The following is a 15,707-nucleotide window of genomic DNA, read 5'->3' as shown; positions in this document are numbered from 1 at the left end:
GATGAAGGCGGGACATGGGCGAGAGTGTTGATTTGATTGACAGAAATCACAGCGAATCATAGAGCGAGATTTAGTGAGGCGCTAGTGCCCTCTGGTGGCCACCCACTGCCAATGTTTGTTGTGTTCATGTGTCGTTAGAAAGTGAAAACAGCATCACGTCAACCCTAAAAAGTGAAATCTAACCGTGGTAAAACTCGATAGTACAATGTAGTATTTAAAATGATATTTAATGCTTATATTTCTTGGCACCAATGGAGGTCTAAAATCAGCTGTGGATGTTAACTCTCATCATCAAACAAACAAAGGCATTTTTAAAATGGACATTATTATTGTTTGTTGTTATTGCTACGCTATATGTAGTTCACTTAAATATGAATTCCATGCTCACTTGTATTTGTTTGTTAACGTAACCACACTAAAAAAGAGACACCTGCATTTTTTTCGTGACGTCAGTGGAAGTTCCTGAACGCAGCACATTTCGCAGTTTTGGGGCGCTTGTGACGAGCACCGTGACTAGACACCAACAAAGTGAAACAATGCCTGTAGATCTGAGCCAGTGGACCGGGACTCTTGAACTGCAAGAGGTCGAAGAAAAGCCAGCGCAGCCTCTCACTGTGAAATACGGCTCAGTGGAGATAGACGAGTTGGGGAAAGTACTCACGCCAACCCAGGTTAGTGAGCTAGCTTACTGCTGCGTCTACCAGCCAAGCTAACAAACCGAATAAAGGCGCTGCTTCTGCGCGTTAGCGTCAAAACATATATTTTTTGTCATAGAAGAGAAGTGTTTTGCAACTTGGTTGTGCATTAATTGAATTCACTTGCAGCGGATTGGCAACGTGAGTGGAATTATATAAACCCCAGCGCTTGTGGCGATGGCGCCCCCGTGTGGCCGTCCGAGATAACGCCACGTTAACGCTCCACCTGTCTGCAGGTCCAGAACCGACCCACGACCATTGAGTGGGAAGCATGTGACTCCAGTAAACTGTACACGCTGGCCCTGACCGACCCCGATGCTCCCAGCAGGAAAGACCCCAAATTTCGGTGAGAAGAACAGCTGTTGGTATTTTATTGGACCTGTGAAAAATCATTTTTAAAAAAATAATCTTTTGTTTCCGATCTCTAATAAAGGGAGTGGCACCACTTTCTGGTGGTCAACATGAAAGGGAACGACGTGTCATCTGGCTGCGTCATGTCCGATTATGTGGGTTCTGGTCCTCCCAACGGAACAGGTAAAAGAATTTTTGAGGGATATTTTTTCGTTCTGATGATAGAGATTCTATCGGCGCGTCGAGTTGGTGGACGTCCAAGCGCGCTTCATAAACCTTCCTCTCCCCGCAGGCCTTCACAGGTATGTGTGGCTGGTCTACGAGCAGCCGGGAACCCTGTCGTGCTCCGAGGCCGTGCTGACCAACCGCTGTGGGGACGGCCGTGGCAAGTTCACGATCCAGAGCTTTAGGAAGAAGTACAAGTTGGGAGCGCCTGTGGCAGGAACCTGCTACCAGGCCGAGTGGGACGACTACGTGCCCAAGCTGTACCAGCAGCTGGCTGGAAAATAAACAGGAAGACGCAAAAGCTCTCTATCATTTAGCACTATAAATGGTTTTTGGTCTGGATGGAACCTGTCAACACCCCCACGGTGGTTGTTTTTGTGGGGCATGTCGCCTGTTTCCCAGAATGATCTGCACTATTCTACAATAAAGTAGAACATAAAACACCTGTTTCCTTCACTTAATGCATTTTTCTGTGTTTTAGGATACATACTCTTAGAATAAAACCAATAAAACCCAGAACCGGTCGGACGCTCGAGAAGAGACCCTCCAACCGCCAGAGTTTGTGATGAACACTTTATTTACAAATATAATTAAAAGCTTTGACAGATTCATGCTTTCTTTTACCCAGAAAAAAAACAAAAATTAAAGTGCATGCATTGAATAAAGCATCATACTGCTCTGGTTTATAAGACGTACACAGCTTGAGAGTTGTGTAATGCAGCAAAGAAAAAAAATCAGACGGAAATCCCAAAACAGACCAATACTTTCAGATGAAGGGGCAAAAGAAGGCTTCTTTAAAAACTCTTTAATTTGAGTGACGATTAAAATACAATAAGAAAATAAGTAAAACTCTCCATAAATCCTTCTATACACAAAGTTCAAGCCCCCGGCCCCACCTGACATCATGAAGCCCTTTGTGCTAGCTGGGAGGTGACGTTCACGCGTCACAGGTTCGCTTGTTTTATTCACATTGGCAGCCAGCGCAGCGGAACCGGTACCGGTACCGCACGCACATGAGCACCGTCAGCCGCCCTCCCGGGTCAGGGTCCCCCGGGCCTTATCTGAGGAGTACCTGTATGTACATCGCACCGGTCTCAAAAGTATCAAGTTATTGAAATTTTTCATCAAAAGGTTGTGAATAAATCCCAAAAAGGCGGCGGCAGCGCGGCGATCGTCTGATTTATCACGCGCGGACTTTTATTGGTTTTCTGCAGAATTTGAGACCGAAACCAAATTGGGAGGAATGAGATCCATCTAAAAAGGCTCGTCCCCTGGTCCCACCGGTCCGCCCGCCCTGCTTTTCCCTCAACTTCCACTTTCTGTGGCGGCGAAAGTGAAATTCTCGCACAAGACACAAGAAAAATTTAACATGTTATCACTTTTACAAACACATGACGACCGCAGGAAGTTCTCCAGCGTGTTTTCCTTGTCATCCTGTGTCGCCCACAGAGGCAAAAAGGGGGGAGGTTTGGGGTGGGAAGGAGCCCGAAACACCTGCAGTCTTCTCCCTCTGAGTGGCCTTAAACACAGCTGATTCTGCGTGTGTGTGTGTGTGTGTGAGTGTGTGTGTGTGTGTGTTCTTTGCATGTGTGAAAGTGAGGGCGTCAGCGGCACTGAACCCTGCACCGCCGGGTCAGGGAAGAGGAGGGGCGGACTGAGCCTGGGGACCACCCAAACACGCAGTCAGCAGCAGCGGCGGCTTCATCTGTAGTCGTCCTTGGGAAGGTCCAGGGTGCCGAGGTTGCCGAAGCCCAGGCGCAGGCTCTCCATGTCGAAGCTGTCGGTCTCCCGCTCCTGGCGCTCCAGGAGGTGTTTGATGCGGTCGGTTCTCTCCTTCTGAAGGGAAACCAGCTCCTCTTCAATCTGGGGGCGACACACATCCGCCGTCAACACCCGGAACCGTCACCGTTCCCCACAGACTCCGCAACGTCGCCGCTTTAAAACCCCGGTCCACGTTCCCAACATCTCGGATATTCACACATGTTGAACACGGTCGTTCGTATCATGAAACCACTGCATCAGTCGGGCGAGAGCAGGATCTACTTTCTCCGCCAGGCGAACGTTTACCGACCGCAGGTGGAGACAAAGAAGCGCCTGGCGCAATACGGCAATCTGGCCAACCACTGAGCATGCACAGAACTCTCCAGACTTTGACCATGAACGTTGCCGGAGGACAATAGTGCTTCTAATACTATGACATCATCCCAGTCCCAGACTGCGTGTCGGTGCTCGGCCACAAGGTGGCGACAGGCCGCCGCTGAGAGGCAGCAGAGCCGAGGCGCTGCGTCGTCTCAGGGGTCCAGTTCTTTGTTGTTGGAGAGCTGTCGAGTGTGTGGCGGGGATGTCGGACACGTCGGAAGGGGAGCTTGTCGAGATCGAAGGGAAAAAAGGGTCTTAATCGCGTGAAATAAAGGTACGTTCGCACCGGAATCCTTGTGGTTCTTTCAGATTTGAAATGAAACTTGATCAAGGTCAGTGACATGAAACACTGGCAGTTTCCAGGGTCATCGAGCAGAGATCAAACGCTCTGAACGAACTCTGCTGCCATTAAACGTAAAAAAGAAATCGTTGTGTGCAGAAGCCATGACACCATCACCCCCACCTGTGGTGAGGCGTGTGTGTGTGTGTGTGTGTGTGAATGTGTGTGTGGGTGTCCTTTCGTGGCTCTGCTGCCCATGTACATGTGGACCTTTTCTCCTGAGAGCCGCGTCCCATCCCAGATATGAGATGATCAGCACTGTTGATGTAGAATCATTTAAAAAGGAGCGCGCGTGTGTGTGTGTGTGTGTTTCAGCCCACAACCTTTTGTTCCAGATGAGCCCGGCGCAGCGACACCTTCTGCTCCAGCTTCTGCAGCTCGCGCTCGTGCTGCGCCTCGGTCTGCATCTTGATCTTGCTCTGGTAGGCATTGAGCAGCTCCATCTCCTGCTGCAGCTGCTGCCTCAGGGCCTGGCACTCGGCTTCCTGGGCCTCGTCCAGCCGCAGCTGACACAGCCGACCGTGGGCCGCAAGATGGAGGGGGGGGGGCAGAGACGGGTGGAGAGGGCGGACGGAAGGAGGGAGAGAAAGTATTTTAAACCAAAATGAGCGAGGGGTGTGAAGAACAGCGGTCGCGGGAAGGTGCGAGGTGTCTCCGCTCACCGCCTGAGACGCCATCATCTCGTTGATGCTCTGCTCGTACTGCTCCGCCAAGATGGCCAGCTTGCGCGTCTGCTCGTCCTTCAGTGCCTTGAGCACCGTCTTGTGCTCCGCCTTGGGCGTGACCTCCATCTGGTGGTGGCGCAGGGCCTTGTACTGTTTGGTCTGCACCTTGCAGGTGTCCTGGAACTGCTTCTTAATCTGTAGCTCCAAAGCCTGAGGGTGGGGGGGGGGGCAGAAATGGGGATAAAACCAAGGGGTGAGACGGGAAAGAGCTGACAATCACGTCTCCTGTTATGCAGCATCGGGCATCGCCCTGTTGCTCCTAGCTTGCGCCATCTCAACGATGGACTCACGGGAGGAAGGCAGAGACAAAAGCGTCTGCTCACACCTGGATCACAGCCGGACTCACCTTCAGGTTCTTGGGCTGCTGCCGGAGCTCCAGCACGTGCTTGCGGTGGAGCTCCCGCTCGCGCCGGTTGTTGTACTCGATCTGGTTCTCCAGCTCCGTCTGGTGCTGCTGACGGATCAGGTCCATGCGCAGCTTCTGCAGCGTCTTCAGCTGCCTGTGCTCCAGCTCCTGCATGGACTCGTCGTGGCGGATCAGCATGGCGTGTTCCATCTCTTTCTGGGTCTTCTTCTTGTTCAGCTCCTGGTGTGGATGAAAGGTCATTAGACAGAGGTCACACCCGGTGACCTCTGGGCTGAAGGGTGACTACAACACGCTTTCTAAAGCACTCTTGCACGTTTTCCCACAAAACGCTTGTGCACGTTTCCCCAGGTTTAAACGCTTTGCAGATTAGCGAATTGCTTTGTGTTGCTAATCATCTTAGCAGGAAAGAGTTCGAGGATCTAAAGAACAATGGGAGTAATTACTAAGAACAAATTAGTGTATTCTGAGAAAAGAATTTTAATTTGTTTAGGGTTTGTTTTGTTTTTTTACCAGCATATAAACCGCCTGTATGATTGAACAAACAGCTGAGCAGAGCCTCACCTCTCGGATCTGTTCCTGTTCAAGGTCGTGTCTCTTGATCATAACTTTACGCTTAAAAGCACGACAGTTCCTGTCAAAGTAGACCCTCTGCTGGGTCAGGAGGTGGGCCTCTTCCTCGGCCTGGGAATGTTGCATGTTCTCCTTGTGCTTGGACAAACGCTCCTGCTTCTCCTTCTTCGGTGTGCTGTGGTCCTCGTTCATCTCCTGCCGAGCGTGCAGCTCATTAGTTATGACACTTTAACGTGAAAATGTTTTTAAAAGACTCTTTACACTTTAACCATGAGCATAAAGGTCTGAAGGGGTTAAAATGCTGTTCATGAATAAGAGCAAACTCTGGCCTTCCATCATGAGAACAGACAAACGTGCTGCTGCCACATCGGCCCCTCATCTTTTCTGCCTTTTTCATGGGTTAGAAGGAAATCTCCAACTCCAGCTAATACACTCCACACAGCAGCCTGATCCTCGCTCTCCGAGGTGTCTAATTCCGTGGCAGCTCGCAGCTGATCTCTCTGTTGGTGGGAAATATCTCTCCCTGCCAGTGCTGCTTTCTTTTAACCACGCTGACCTAATTTTGGTCACTTATCTTGTCACTGGAAAGCGTGGATGGCACCCACAGTTAGGCTGAGAGTTCTCTGGCCTCGGAGCACGAGCACACAAATGTATGTCGTGTGTATGGAACCGAGGTTCTCCTCCTACACTGCGGGTAGGTCAGGTGACTCAACGTGACTTTGCGTGCACGGTTTGGTGTGGAGGAGTGCTGATATAACAGGCAGCACACGGGAACATGTGTCACACGCGAGGGAGGCGTACGAATGAGCTCGCCCAGGGGAAGAAACCGAAAGCCAACCAACGAGGCGCACCTCCTTAATCTTCTCCTTGCAGAGTTTGTACTGTTTCTTCTGGTTATCCAGGAAGGTGGTCAGCTCCTTCTTTTGCTGGGCCGCAATCTGCTGCTGGAATTTCTTCTCATCTGTGAGCAGTGTCTTCATCTAGGAGACACATGGAGCATAAGAGTGAAAGAGAGGTGGTGCTAGCTTAGCACGGCGGCTCTCTGGTGTTTAAGGTGAGAGCTTGGCTAATCAGACTGAGCTCTATAGATATTAACAAATTTTGGAGTTTCAAGATTAAACCGCCTCCACTCACAGACACCCCAAAGAATGAATTTAACAGAAAAGCAGGGACTCATATCTCAGTTCAGACCTATTTATCTATCCGGTACATGCTAACCTCACCAAACAGAGGTTTAAACTAATTATGATCTGGTAAAAAGTTACATTATATGATATCATAAAATAGCAGGGCGGTCATTTTCTAGCCAATCGTGTGTAAATGCTTAATGTTCCTGGTGTCAGCTGCAGATGTGCGCCCTTCATGCGAGCCACGCTGCAGCTGTTATCACGTCCGTGCACGGATACACTATCTTCCTGCAGGGTCTGGCTGCACGATAATCGTAGACGAGGCTTGTTTTTTTTTCTCCACGGTCCAAATTTCTGCGTCCCACTTCTGAAGCTGTATTTCAGCTCATTCATCACTGGGCAGCAGCCAGTTTCTCAGACCTTGTTTCTCAGGAGCCGCTCCTGGACTAACTTTACGGTCCCGTCCGGGTCACCACCTGCTGCCTCGCAGGTGCAGAGAAACATCCCGCGTGTCCATCACGTCCTACCTCCTTGTCTGTGTGCACGGCGTGGCGCTTCGCCAGCTTCTCCAGCTCGATGTATGCATTGTTGGCCTGCGTCTCCACCTCCTTCTGCAGCTTGAGCCGGTGCTCGTCCATCTCGGCCTTCAGCTTGTTCTCCAGGGCGATCAGCTGCTTCTGGTGCTGCCGCCGCATGCGCTTGTACCCCGACATCTGCTCCCGCAGCTCGCTCTCCTGCTCATGCTCGTGGATCTGCTTGGTCACCTGTGGCAGAGGAGAAGTTTGGACGTGTGATCGTGTGAAAGAGTCACTCCAAAACAGCAATGCCGAACGTGTCGCCTGACCACAAATATGCTGACTCGTCTTGGTTTTACGTTCCCAGTAGAATTCGTTCAAACTGTGATCGTTGCTGCCCTCGGCTGGCAACACTTTTGAACTTTACAGAGGCAAAACAAGATTTTAAGAAGCTCAGAAATTAGAAAGAAGGTGAAAAATGTAGAATCTGTTTTCACCGGAGCCTGATAAAAACCTCACGGCGGCCGCGGCGGACCTGAAAACAAACCCCGACTGAGCTAAATGTTGTACGGTAAAACCCTGCCGTCTACGCTGCGCCCTGCTGCCTGCGGCCGACACACCAACCTGCGGACAGAAAGGGTTCTCCGCATCCAGGGAGCACTCGTTCTGCATCTTCTCATAACTTCCAGCAGAACTCTTCAGGCCAAACATGCTGGCGAATTTAGCCAAGTGCGGCAACATCCAGGAACCTTGTGCAGCATCCTATGCTTGACAGAAAACTGTCCGAGCTCCAATGCCGCCCTGAGACCCCACCCGTGTTGGACAACGACCCCCGCCCCCCCTCTCTCCTCCCGCTCCCGGGCACACAGTGGCTGAGGCAAGCGTGTGAACTGTGAATGAGCCAGGCCGACCACACGGGCCAACAAGAGCACAGAGCCGCTCTTTAGTTGAGCTAAAGCTAAGCAGTGGACAGCAGGTGGGTCACATGAATACCTCATTGACGGACTGAGAGAAGCTGGGGGGTGGGAAGATGAAGGGGGGGCGGAGGGTAAATGTAGAAACAAAGAAATGGCAGATGACAGGAGAAAAGTTTGGAGGGAATTGAAAAAATATGATGAAGACATTATATAAGAGAATTAAAAGGTGTTAAGGAGGGGGAGTTGGTGTTGGCAGAAACGCTAAGCCCCCCCCCATCCTTAATCTGTGCTGAATCAATACCCCACTGTAACAGCAGCTCCCAATCCCAGTCACTTGCTGCGCTGCCACCCGACATGCTGCCACAAAGGCCCAACTCACGTCATGTGACTACCTCTTTCACCCAAAGCTCGGGGGCTGGAGGGGAGATCATATTCAGACTCAAGAGGTGGCGAGAGCAGCTTAGCTATTAGCACAGCGCAGCGATGCTTCATGAACGGGATTCTTCTAAACAGAGGAAATGTATTATTATTAGCTGATCAAGCTGATTCATCACAAATAAAACACGCAAACTCTATCGCTGCGCTTCCAAGACTCATACTGGCAACAGCACAAAGAGAGGATGAACCACAAAATGTGAACGGCATTCCATGACCAGATATTAAAAAAATAATCTTCTCCATACAGGTAATTACTGCATTATCAATGATATTTGCCAGGTTCTAAATGATATTGATCTCTAAGGCGATGCTGCCTCTTGTAGTGGCTCATCTCCTCTGACCTATAGTAACCCCTGGCCTCCCGCTCACACAACAGTCATGCATTAGATCTGTCCCTCTCCTCTCTTTATGTCCTCTACCTCTCTGCAGCATTTCCCTCTCTCCTGGTTTTTTGCTATTAATAATTCGGTCTCATTTGCCCTTGTTTAATCCACATCCTGTCTCAGCCGTCCGTCACTTCAGCTACAATCACCCGCTCATTTTCTTTTTTCACAGCTACATCAGCTGAGGCTGGCACACTCTCTTTTCTTTTTCCTCTGGTCCCCACTTGTCCTCCTTTGTCAGTCCTAATTTCCGTCTGCACAGCTCTGTTTATGACACCCTCCTGATGTTAAAGTCTTCTACCGCCATGGCTTCATTTCACTTCTCTTTGTACCTCTCTTAAGAACAATCTCGGTCTTTGAGGAGTCTGGCGGCCTGTTTATTACTTTCTCTTCTCTCCTTAGCTAAATTTCTGCTGCGTTTTCTCCGTCCATAAATCACCCTTCACCATCTGGACCCCCTGTTTCTCCCTCTCTCCGCTGCTCTTTGTCTACCTGCGGATCCCAGCCTCACCGAGTCGAGGCCAATCCGAGAGCGTCTGCGTTCGTCACAAAAAGATGATGTCATTCTTTTCTGTACCGCCGGGCAAGACTGGCACCGACGCACCGCGGAGTTGTCCTGGTTTACTCGGCGCCGCCTCGGACGCCGAGACGCGTCCATTTGTATGTGTTCTGCCTGGACATCGTTTATCAGTGAACGCTGTTTTTAAATCAGGTGACAGCAGCGTTTTTCTGTTCCGAGCACTCGGAACAGGTGAATTTAGTGGCGAATACAGGAAGGATTGATTGTGGAATGCGGAGTAATATCTTTGTTTACAGACCGTCTGTGAGGAACAACACCAACGGCTGTCACCAAGTCTTTTATCACATCCAGACAAAGGTGTAAGTCCTCTGAAATAAAGTAGCACATTGTCTCCCCTCCTCAGCTCATCAGGTCTTTTACCCCCATTTAAATACAGCTTTTTTGGGGGGTGTTTGCCTTTTAGACAGAGGGCTGTTAACATACAATCTAAAATTTAAAATATAGCTTATCCTGCCATACCTTTTGACAAATGCAGTGTATTAATTTTGTTTTTATTTAAGTGTCATTTCTATTTATTTACACCTTTATACAACCAGGTAAATATTTAAGAACAAACCTCTCTTTACCACAGCAACCAAATAAAAGGAAAAGAGGGAGTGGGGCCACAGGAAAATGGAAATATAAGGCTTGTGGTCCCCAGCAATGCCTGGTTACCTGGGATACCAATACACAGTTTCAAGCTTAACACAGGGCGCAGATTACGACAGGAAAACAGATTTTGAGACATTACTTTCAGAGTTGCTTGTGCATTTTTCAAACAGGCAAAAACATCTCACGCGAGGTTGTCATGTGACTCCTGTTATCTGAAGTGTTCCAGCTTCCATTTCCTTTAACAGACTGAAACCCTCCACATCACATCTGATCTCGTCTGTTATTTACAGTGGTGTGTTTGACTGGAAACTGACGACACACGATGCAGGATCAGTTCTGCTGGAATGGAAATTTAAACGAATAAGGTAGCGACCAAAACCTGCCATAAAGGTCAGCTCAGTTCTTTCATTGCTTAACTGAGGTTCCATTTGGATATTCTCCATCGATTTTATTTCTTGGACTGAATGTTCCAACTCCTGAAGATGAGAAACCACAAACGGCGACGACGCAAAATGAACATAATAGCAAAGACGTCCTCGGTCGGGAGTGAAAGAGCTGGAACGGCAGCGGTTCGCCGTGTGGCCAAGGACAGGAGGACGAGCTCGGCTCGTCTGGTTCAAGACCCGACAGCAGTCACAGTTTCAAACAGTGGGGTCACAGATGAGTAAACACGTGCACACACTCCTATACACTTACACACAACTTACGAGTTACTAGAGCTGGTTTCCATGACAACAGACAGGCTGAGTGAGAGAGGAAAAAGAAAGAGGGAGCAAAATCCAGCCCCTGTTTCTCAGAACATGAAGTCACGTGTGAGAATGATGTATTATCAAATTCAGGAGACAAAGAAATAAAGGAGCTCGTGGAGGTAGGGGAGTGTTGCTGGAAGGAAGAGAAGAGGCGGATGATCTGGAATAAGTGAGGTAACTCAAAGACAGCAGAGCAAGAAATCTGCTGCAGAAACTGGAGAGCAGACACAAAGACCCAGGATGAGGTAATGAACAGACAGACAGGCTCAAAGTAAACATCCCAGATGTTTGTGTTGCAAAGGATAAAATAAAATAGAATAAAAGGAAGGTCTATTAGGCACAGACAGACCAGAGAGACAGACAGACAGAAGAGGAAATAGAAGAAAAGGGAGGAGGGGTGTTTGCAAACTTACAAGTGAGGCGGACTTTATGGTGGCGAAGCGGCCCTGGTTCTTGTAGTTTTGAGCCTGGCTGCTCCTGTCAGAGGAGGACGGCCTCAGCCCGGGCCGGTGGTCCCGGTGGATCCCATCGTCCCAGTTGTAATGATGGTCCTAGTGTGAAATGCAGAAAATACTGTAACATTCAGGTTTCTCTTGGTGTTGAACAGCAAAAATTAAAATCACACCCAATCCATACTCTCCTGAATCTATAGTAATAACTGTCATCATGGAAAACATGAGGAAATGTGTCAACCCCCCCCACAAAAACCCTGCCTGCTTCATTATTCATGCGCTGTCACAACACAAAAAGCAAAAGAAAGGACAAGAAAGCAAAGACAGGCCTTTCTCTCCACAGTTTTGTCATTTATGAGACATTTAATGAGTGAGACTTGCTTTGTATTGACCCCTGTGCAGTGTGTGTGTGTGTGTGTGTGTGCACGTGTGTGTGTGTGTGTGTGTGTGTGTGTGCACGTGTGTGTGTGTGTGTGTGTATAAACAGTGGGAAGGCAACATGTGTTCAGAGGCTTTGTTCTCAGAGGAAGAACAGTGCCGGGGATGAACTTGAAAAAGATTTGCCAAATGGGATGGTGTCAATCGTTTCCATGGATACGTGTGTAAAAAAGGGAGCAAGGTGCTTGTTTGTGGATTCGAATGCACAATTCTCGGATCAGCTCTAGTTCAGTTTTCAAAACGGTGAGTAAACGACTTGATAGCACAGTCCTGTTCGGTGTTGTTGGCGACGGCGCCGATCCTGGATCTTGCTCCGCCGTGAACAGCCATCAACACTACAGGAAGTGTAAACTGATCTGAGAGGAGATTTGATGCCGTTTGAGTCTGCAGCACATCAAAGGTGTGACTCTGTCACGCACAATTCTAGCTGTTGCGTTCCCGTCTGTCATTTTTCAGGTAAGGGGACCTGTGGTTTGTTTAAAGGCCGAGATCCTGGTTCCAAACAAAAGGGCAGCTTCCATCCAATGTATGAGCTGTCATCCACCTCAGCTTATATGTCCAAAGTTCATCCTTGTGATTTACCTTCTTGGTGTGCGGGGATGATTCCAGGGTGCTGCCATAGTCCTGGGGGTGCATCATGGTCATGTCAGAGCAGCCGTCGTCCAGCATCTCCTGCATGCTGTTCACGCTGCTGCTCTGGCTGCCTGTGCTGACTGAGGTACTGGGGATTGAGTGGTTGCTTCCCAGGCTGTTCATCTTACAACTGGCTGCCTCGCTGTCCTGCAACAAATGAATATGTAGAGTTAAAAATAAATAAAATAAACACACAGATGTGCACATAGTGTCTGGTAATGTGTTTCTCCAGTTTCTAGAGCAGCTCAACATAACAAAGTTTCAGATTCATTAAGGCTGCAGGAATTGGCTTTGTTGGGAGCTTATATTCAGCCTCGTTAGTAAAATGTGCTCTGGGCCTTCGTGTTTTCTCAGTAAAGCCGTCAGTGGTGTCTGGTTGCAGCAACGTCTGCTGGTTGTTCTGAATGGCTTCGTGAGGTGTAGGATGGCCCAGCCGCAGAAGCTGGCAGCCTCTTGTGTTTGTGCCTTAAGCTGGGTCAATTAAGGGTCTTCTTTTCTCTATGTCAGGCTATTACAGCCACAGGAGGAAGGTCATCCTGTGGCCACAGAGGGTTCCTTTAATGTCTAACTGATAATGTCATTTAAAGCTATATAAATGCAGAAAAAGCCTAAATTCTAAATTCTATAACCGTTATCTCCAGATTGTCTTTGAGGACTGTAGGACCAGGTCCTCCTGATCCTCTGCATTAACCCCTGCCTCCTCCTCCCACCTCTTCCTCCTCTTGGCTTTCACCCATGGGCCCGTTGTGTTTCTCCTGGTAGAGGATCTTCTTCATCTTGCGGTACTGCAGATTGTCCAGCTCACGCACCGCATCCTTGGTCCTCTGGATGAGGTCGATGAGAATGCGTGGCGAACGTTCTCGGCGCACAAAATCATGCTAAACAGGGAGAGAGGAGAAAGTGGTGAGAAATGATATAGATAGAGATAAAAGAGAGTTTTAAAGAAGTATTTTACTCTTCTGTTTGAGGGTGGTCTTTAAGCATCCTCTTACTAAACAATACTATTCAAACCATACATTTTTATTTTCTCTAAAACTTGAAATTCGCTTTTTCAAGAAGCACCTAAGCTGTGGCTGACACTAGGGGGCGCCAGTAGGTTGCCAGTCTCGTACACATTTTTGAAGTACAGCAAGAATGAAGGAAATGTAAATGTGCACCTGAGAAAACCCTTCATTTAGAAAAGAAATCACTGGATGTCTTTTATTTGAGTATGATTGTTTTACAAAACTGAACAAATTGGAAAAGCTTGGCCAGTTTTCATTCATGTATGAATTACCGTATGTTTGAAATGGCAGACCTGTGAGAGAATAGAGCTAAAATCTAAAAATAAAATAATTTTAGCTCTACTTTTTTGCATTCCCTCCTCTCCATGTGACAGGCAACTGGTGTAAAAGGTTACGCAGGTGGGATCATATCACTGAAATAGAAATGCTAATGTTTGGGCTGGGTTTTCTGACAGAAAAACACCATCGACCTGCGAGGAGTGATCTGCTAGTGCTTGAGAAAAACAACAGTCTCCATAGCTGCATCACTACCTTCTTTCAGGCAGAGGTCAATCAATTGAATCAAACTGGGAATCTTGTGCACCAACTTTGTAACCAAAGAGAAGCCATTGCTCTGAAAATGTCTGAGTTAGCTAGCTAATTGGTTGGATTAAAAAAAAAAGAGACACCCGAGAGGCAAACAACAAACTAACAACTCGATGGTAATGTTTGCCTTACTGTTTGAAGGCGAAGGGGTTACTGAGCATATTATTTCATTAGGTAGATAATTGCTGCTACTTTAAATGAGGTATACAGGGAGGTAGTATGTTTAACCTGAGGCCAGAACACTGATAGCTCAAGGCCCCCAGATTAGTGACCTGATTTTGGCTCTAAAGAGCTCGGAGGGGTGTCTGCGGGTGTGCACGTACATGCAAGTGTGAAGTGTGTGCACACTAAAAACTACAGTGACCCTGTGTGCGTGTGTGCATATGTCTGAGAAGAGAAAGTAGGATATTAATCATAAGCTAACAGCCCCTCCCCGCCTCCCCCACCCCTGCACTGTAAAACAGCCCCTTCAACACTGATCCAAAGTCTGTTTGGTACTTATCCCTCTTTAATGGTTTTTAGGCCAGGATTTGGGTCAGGGGTGTTGCGAGGAGTGAATTCAAGCCTAAATGTTTCTCAGAGTCCACAGTCGGTCACTGCGGTGTGAACTGACTTCACATCTTTTTCTTTATAGTCCCCGAGGTGAGTCAGGAATGAAAACTCCCCGTCAAGCTTCCGCACTGTTGAGCATAATTACCAAGAACATAAAACTCTTAGTGAGGCAATAGGATTACCTGCTGGTCACACAAACAAAAAGATCAACCTCTTATTTCCTGAGAAACATGATGAACATCCGCATATTTATGATGGTTTTAACTGCACTGACAATGGGCTCCTTCCAACTCAAACGAAACTACAGAACGTTGTTACGGTTTCTCCTGATTTGACAACTTGCCAGCAAAAGAATCGCCTCTTCCCAGAAATAAATAAAATGAACAGCCCATTCCATATGATGACCACCATCAGCATTTTAAAACCACTTTGTTTTTGATGCTGAGAAAATGAAAATAGAGTTTAGAGTGCGCGCACTTAAACGGCTGCGAAAGCCAAGGAAGAACGTTGATAACAATAGAAGAAAAGCTGCTCTCTGCGGGGTGCCTGGAGAAGACACACTCCGTATGAATGTGCGTATTTGGAAGCCGTGGGTGGGTGGCGATGACTCATCCACAGGAAGTGAGGTCACTGCTGGAGGGATTACAGAGAGAGTCCACTCACTCGTAGCAGCTCCCCTGACGAGGGTCTCTCCTGAGGAATTTTCAGTAGGCAGTAGTCAACAAAGCTCCGGAAGAGGTCAGACCTAGGTAAAGAGATGAGGTCAGCGGCCGCCCTTTCCAAACACATTTCACTTATAATGAAGCAGAGCTATCTACAGTCAAACCGTTACTGTCTATGAAAGGTTACTGTTGAAATAAATAGTGTGTTCTCTCATCTATACGCTCAATCAGAATAACCCCCTGTAATCTGCTGGGCCGAGACTCTCAACTGTACAGATCATGTATGTAGAGCAATCACAATATAGGCCAGCGAAGCTGTGCAAGACCACCTCACTGACTCTGGTCTAAAAATACACTCATAAATGTGTGTAACTGTGTTGGTCTTGCGATAGCAGCTCTAATTCCATCATCTGTAGTCCCTGTTTAAGATTACAATACTGTTCCATTTAGGGGGGTCTCTGTGTAGAAAGTAATAACAGCACCACCATAGAGCTCCTATTAAAGGTCCTCATCTGTTCTCCCCATGTTTACCGTCAGCACAGTGTGGCTGTGTGAACGCGTTCTGAAGTTACACTATGGTACTCGTGTTTCGACTAGTCTCATCTGGCAAGATGCTGTTAGCACCTCAGGCCACTGGGCCTCCTCCAAAAATACAAGAATGATGTGCTG

General features: G+C 48.1%; 2 protein-coding genes across 5 annotated transcripts in view; one reads left to right on the top strand and one right to left on the bottom strand.

The window, feature by feature from the left end:
- Nucleotides 1–453: 453 nt before the first annotated feature.
- pebp1 (phosphatidylethanolamine binding protein 1) lies at nucleotides 454–1,714 on the top strand. The gene is made up of 4 exons (XM_057034030.1): nucleotides 454–671; nucleotides 932–1,041; nucleotides 1,129–1,229; nucleotides 1,339–1,714. Exons 1-4 carry the CDS (start codon nucleotides 537–539, stop codon nucleotides 1,554–1,556), a joined length of 564 nt encoding a protein of 187 aa, XP_056890010.1. The 5' UTR covers nucleotides 454–536; the 3' UTR covers nucleotides 1,557–1,714.
- Nucleotides 1,715–1,830: 116 nt separating this feature from the next.
- Nucleotides 1,831–15,707, bottom strand: part of taok3a (TAO kinase 3a) — a 32,213-nt gene continuing 18,336 nt past the window's right edge. For all 4 annotated transcript variants that reach the window (XM_057034022.1, XM_057034018.1, XM_057034021.1 and 1 more), the window contains 11 exons: nucleotides 15,040–15,121; nucleotides 12,946–13,113; nucleotides 12,185–12,382; nucleotides 11,126–11,263; nucleotides 7,067–7,303; nucleotides 6,264–6,392; nucleotides 5,404–5,607; nucleotides 4,822–5,061; nucleotides 4,413–4,625; nucleotides 4,074–4,256; nucleotides 1,831–3,134 (listed from right to left, as the gene is read on the bottom strand). In XM_057034022.1, coding sequence (XP_056890002.1) covers nucleotides 2,973–3,134; nucleotides 4,074–4,256; nucleotides 4,413–4,625; nucleotides 4,822–5,061; nucleotides 5,404–5,607; nucleotides 6,264–6,392; nucleotides 7,067–7,303; nucleotides 11,126–11,263; nucleotides 12,185–12,382; nucleotides 12,946–13,113; nucleotides 15,040–15,121 — 1,954 coding nt within the window. In that variant the 3' untranslated portion in view covers nucleotides 1,831–2,972. The remainder of the gene's footprint in view (nucleotides 3,135–4,073; nucleotides 4,257–4,412; nucleotides 4,626–4,821; nucleotides 5,062–5,403; nucleotides 5,608–6,263; nucleotides 6,393–7,066; nucleotides 7,304–11,125; nucleotides 11,264–12,184; nucleotides 12,383–12,945; nucleotides 13,114–15,039; nucleotides 15,122–15,707) is intronic.

Source organism: Takifugu flavidus, chromosome 5 (assembly GCF_003711565.1).
Source record: "Takifugu flavidus isolate HTHZ2018 chromosome 5, ASM371156v2, whole genome shotgun sequence".
In the NCBI taxonomy this organism is placed as follows: Eukaryota; Metazoa; Chordata; class Actinopteri; order Tetraodontiformes; family Tetraodontidae; genus Takifugu; species Takifugu flavidus.
The sequence above is the reverse complement of the archived record's forward strand: the minus strand, read 5'-3'. Positions and strand labels throughout refer to the sequence as shown.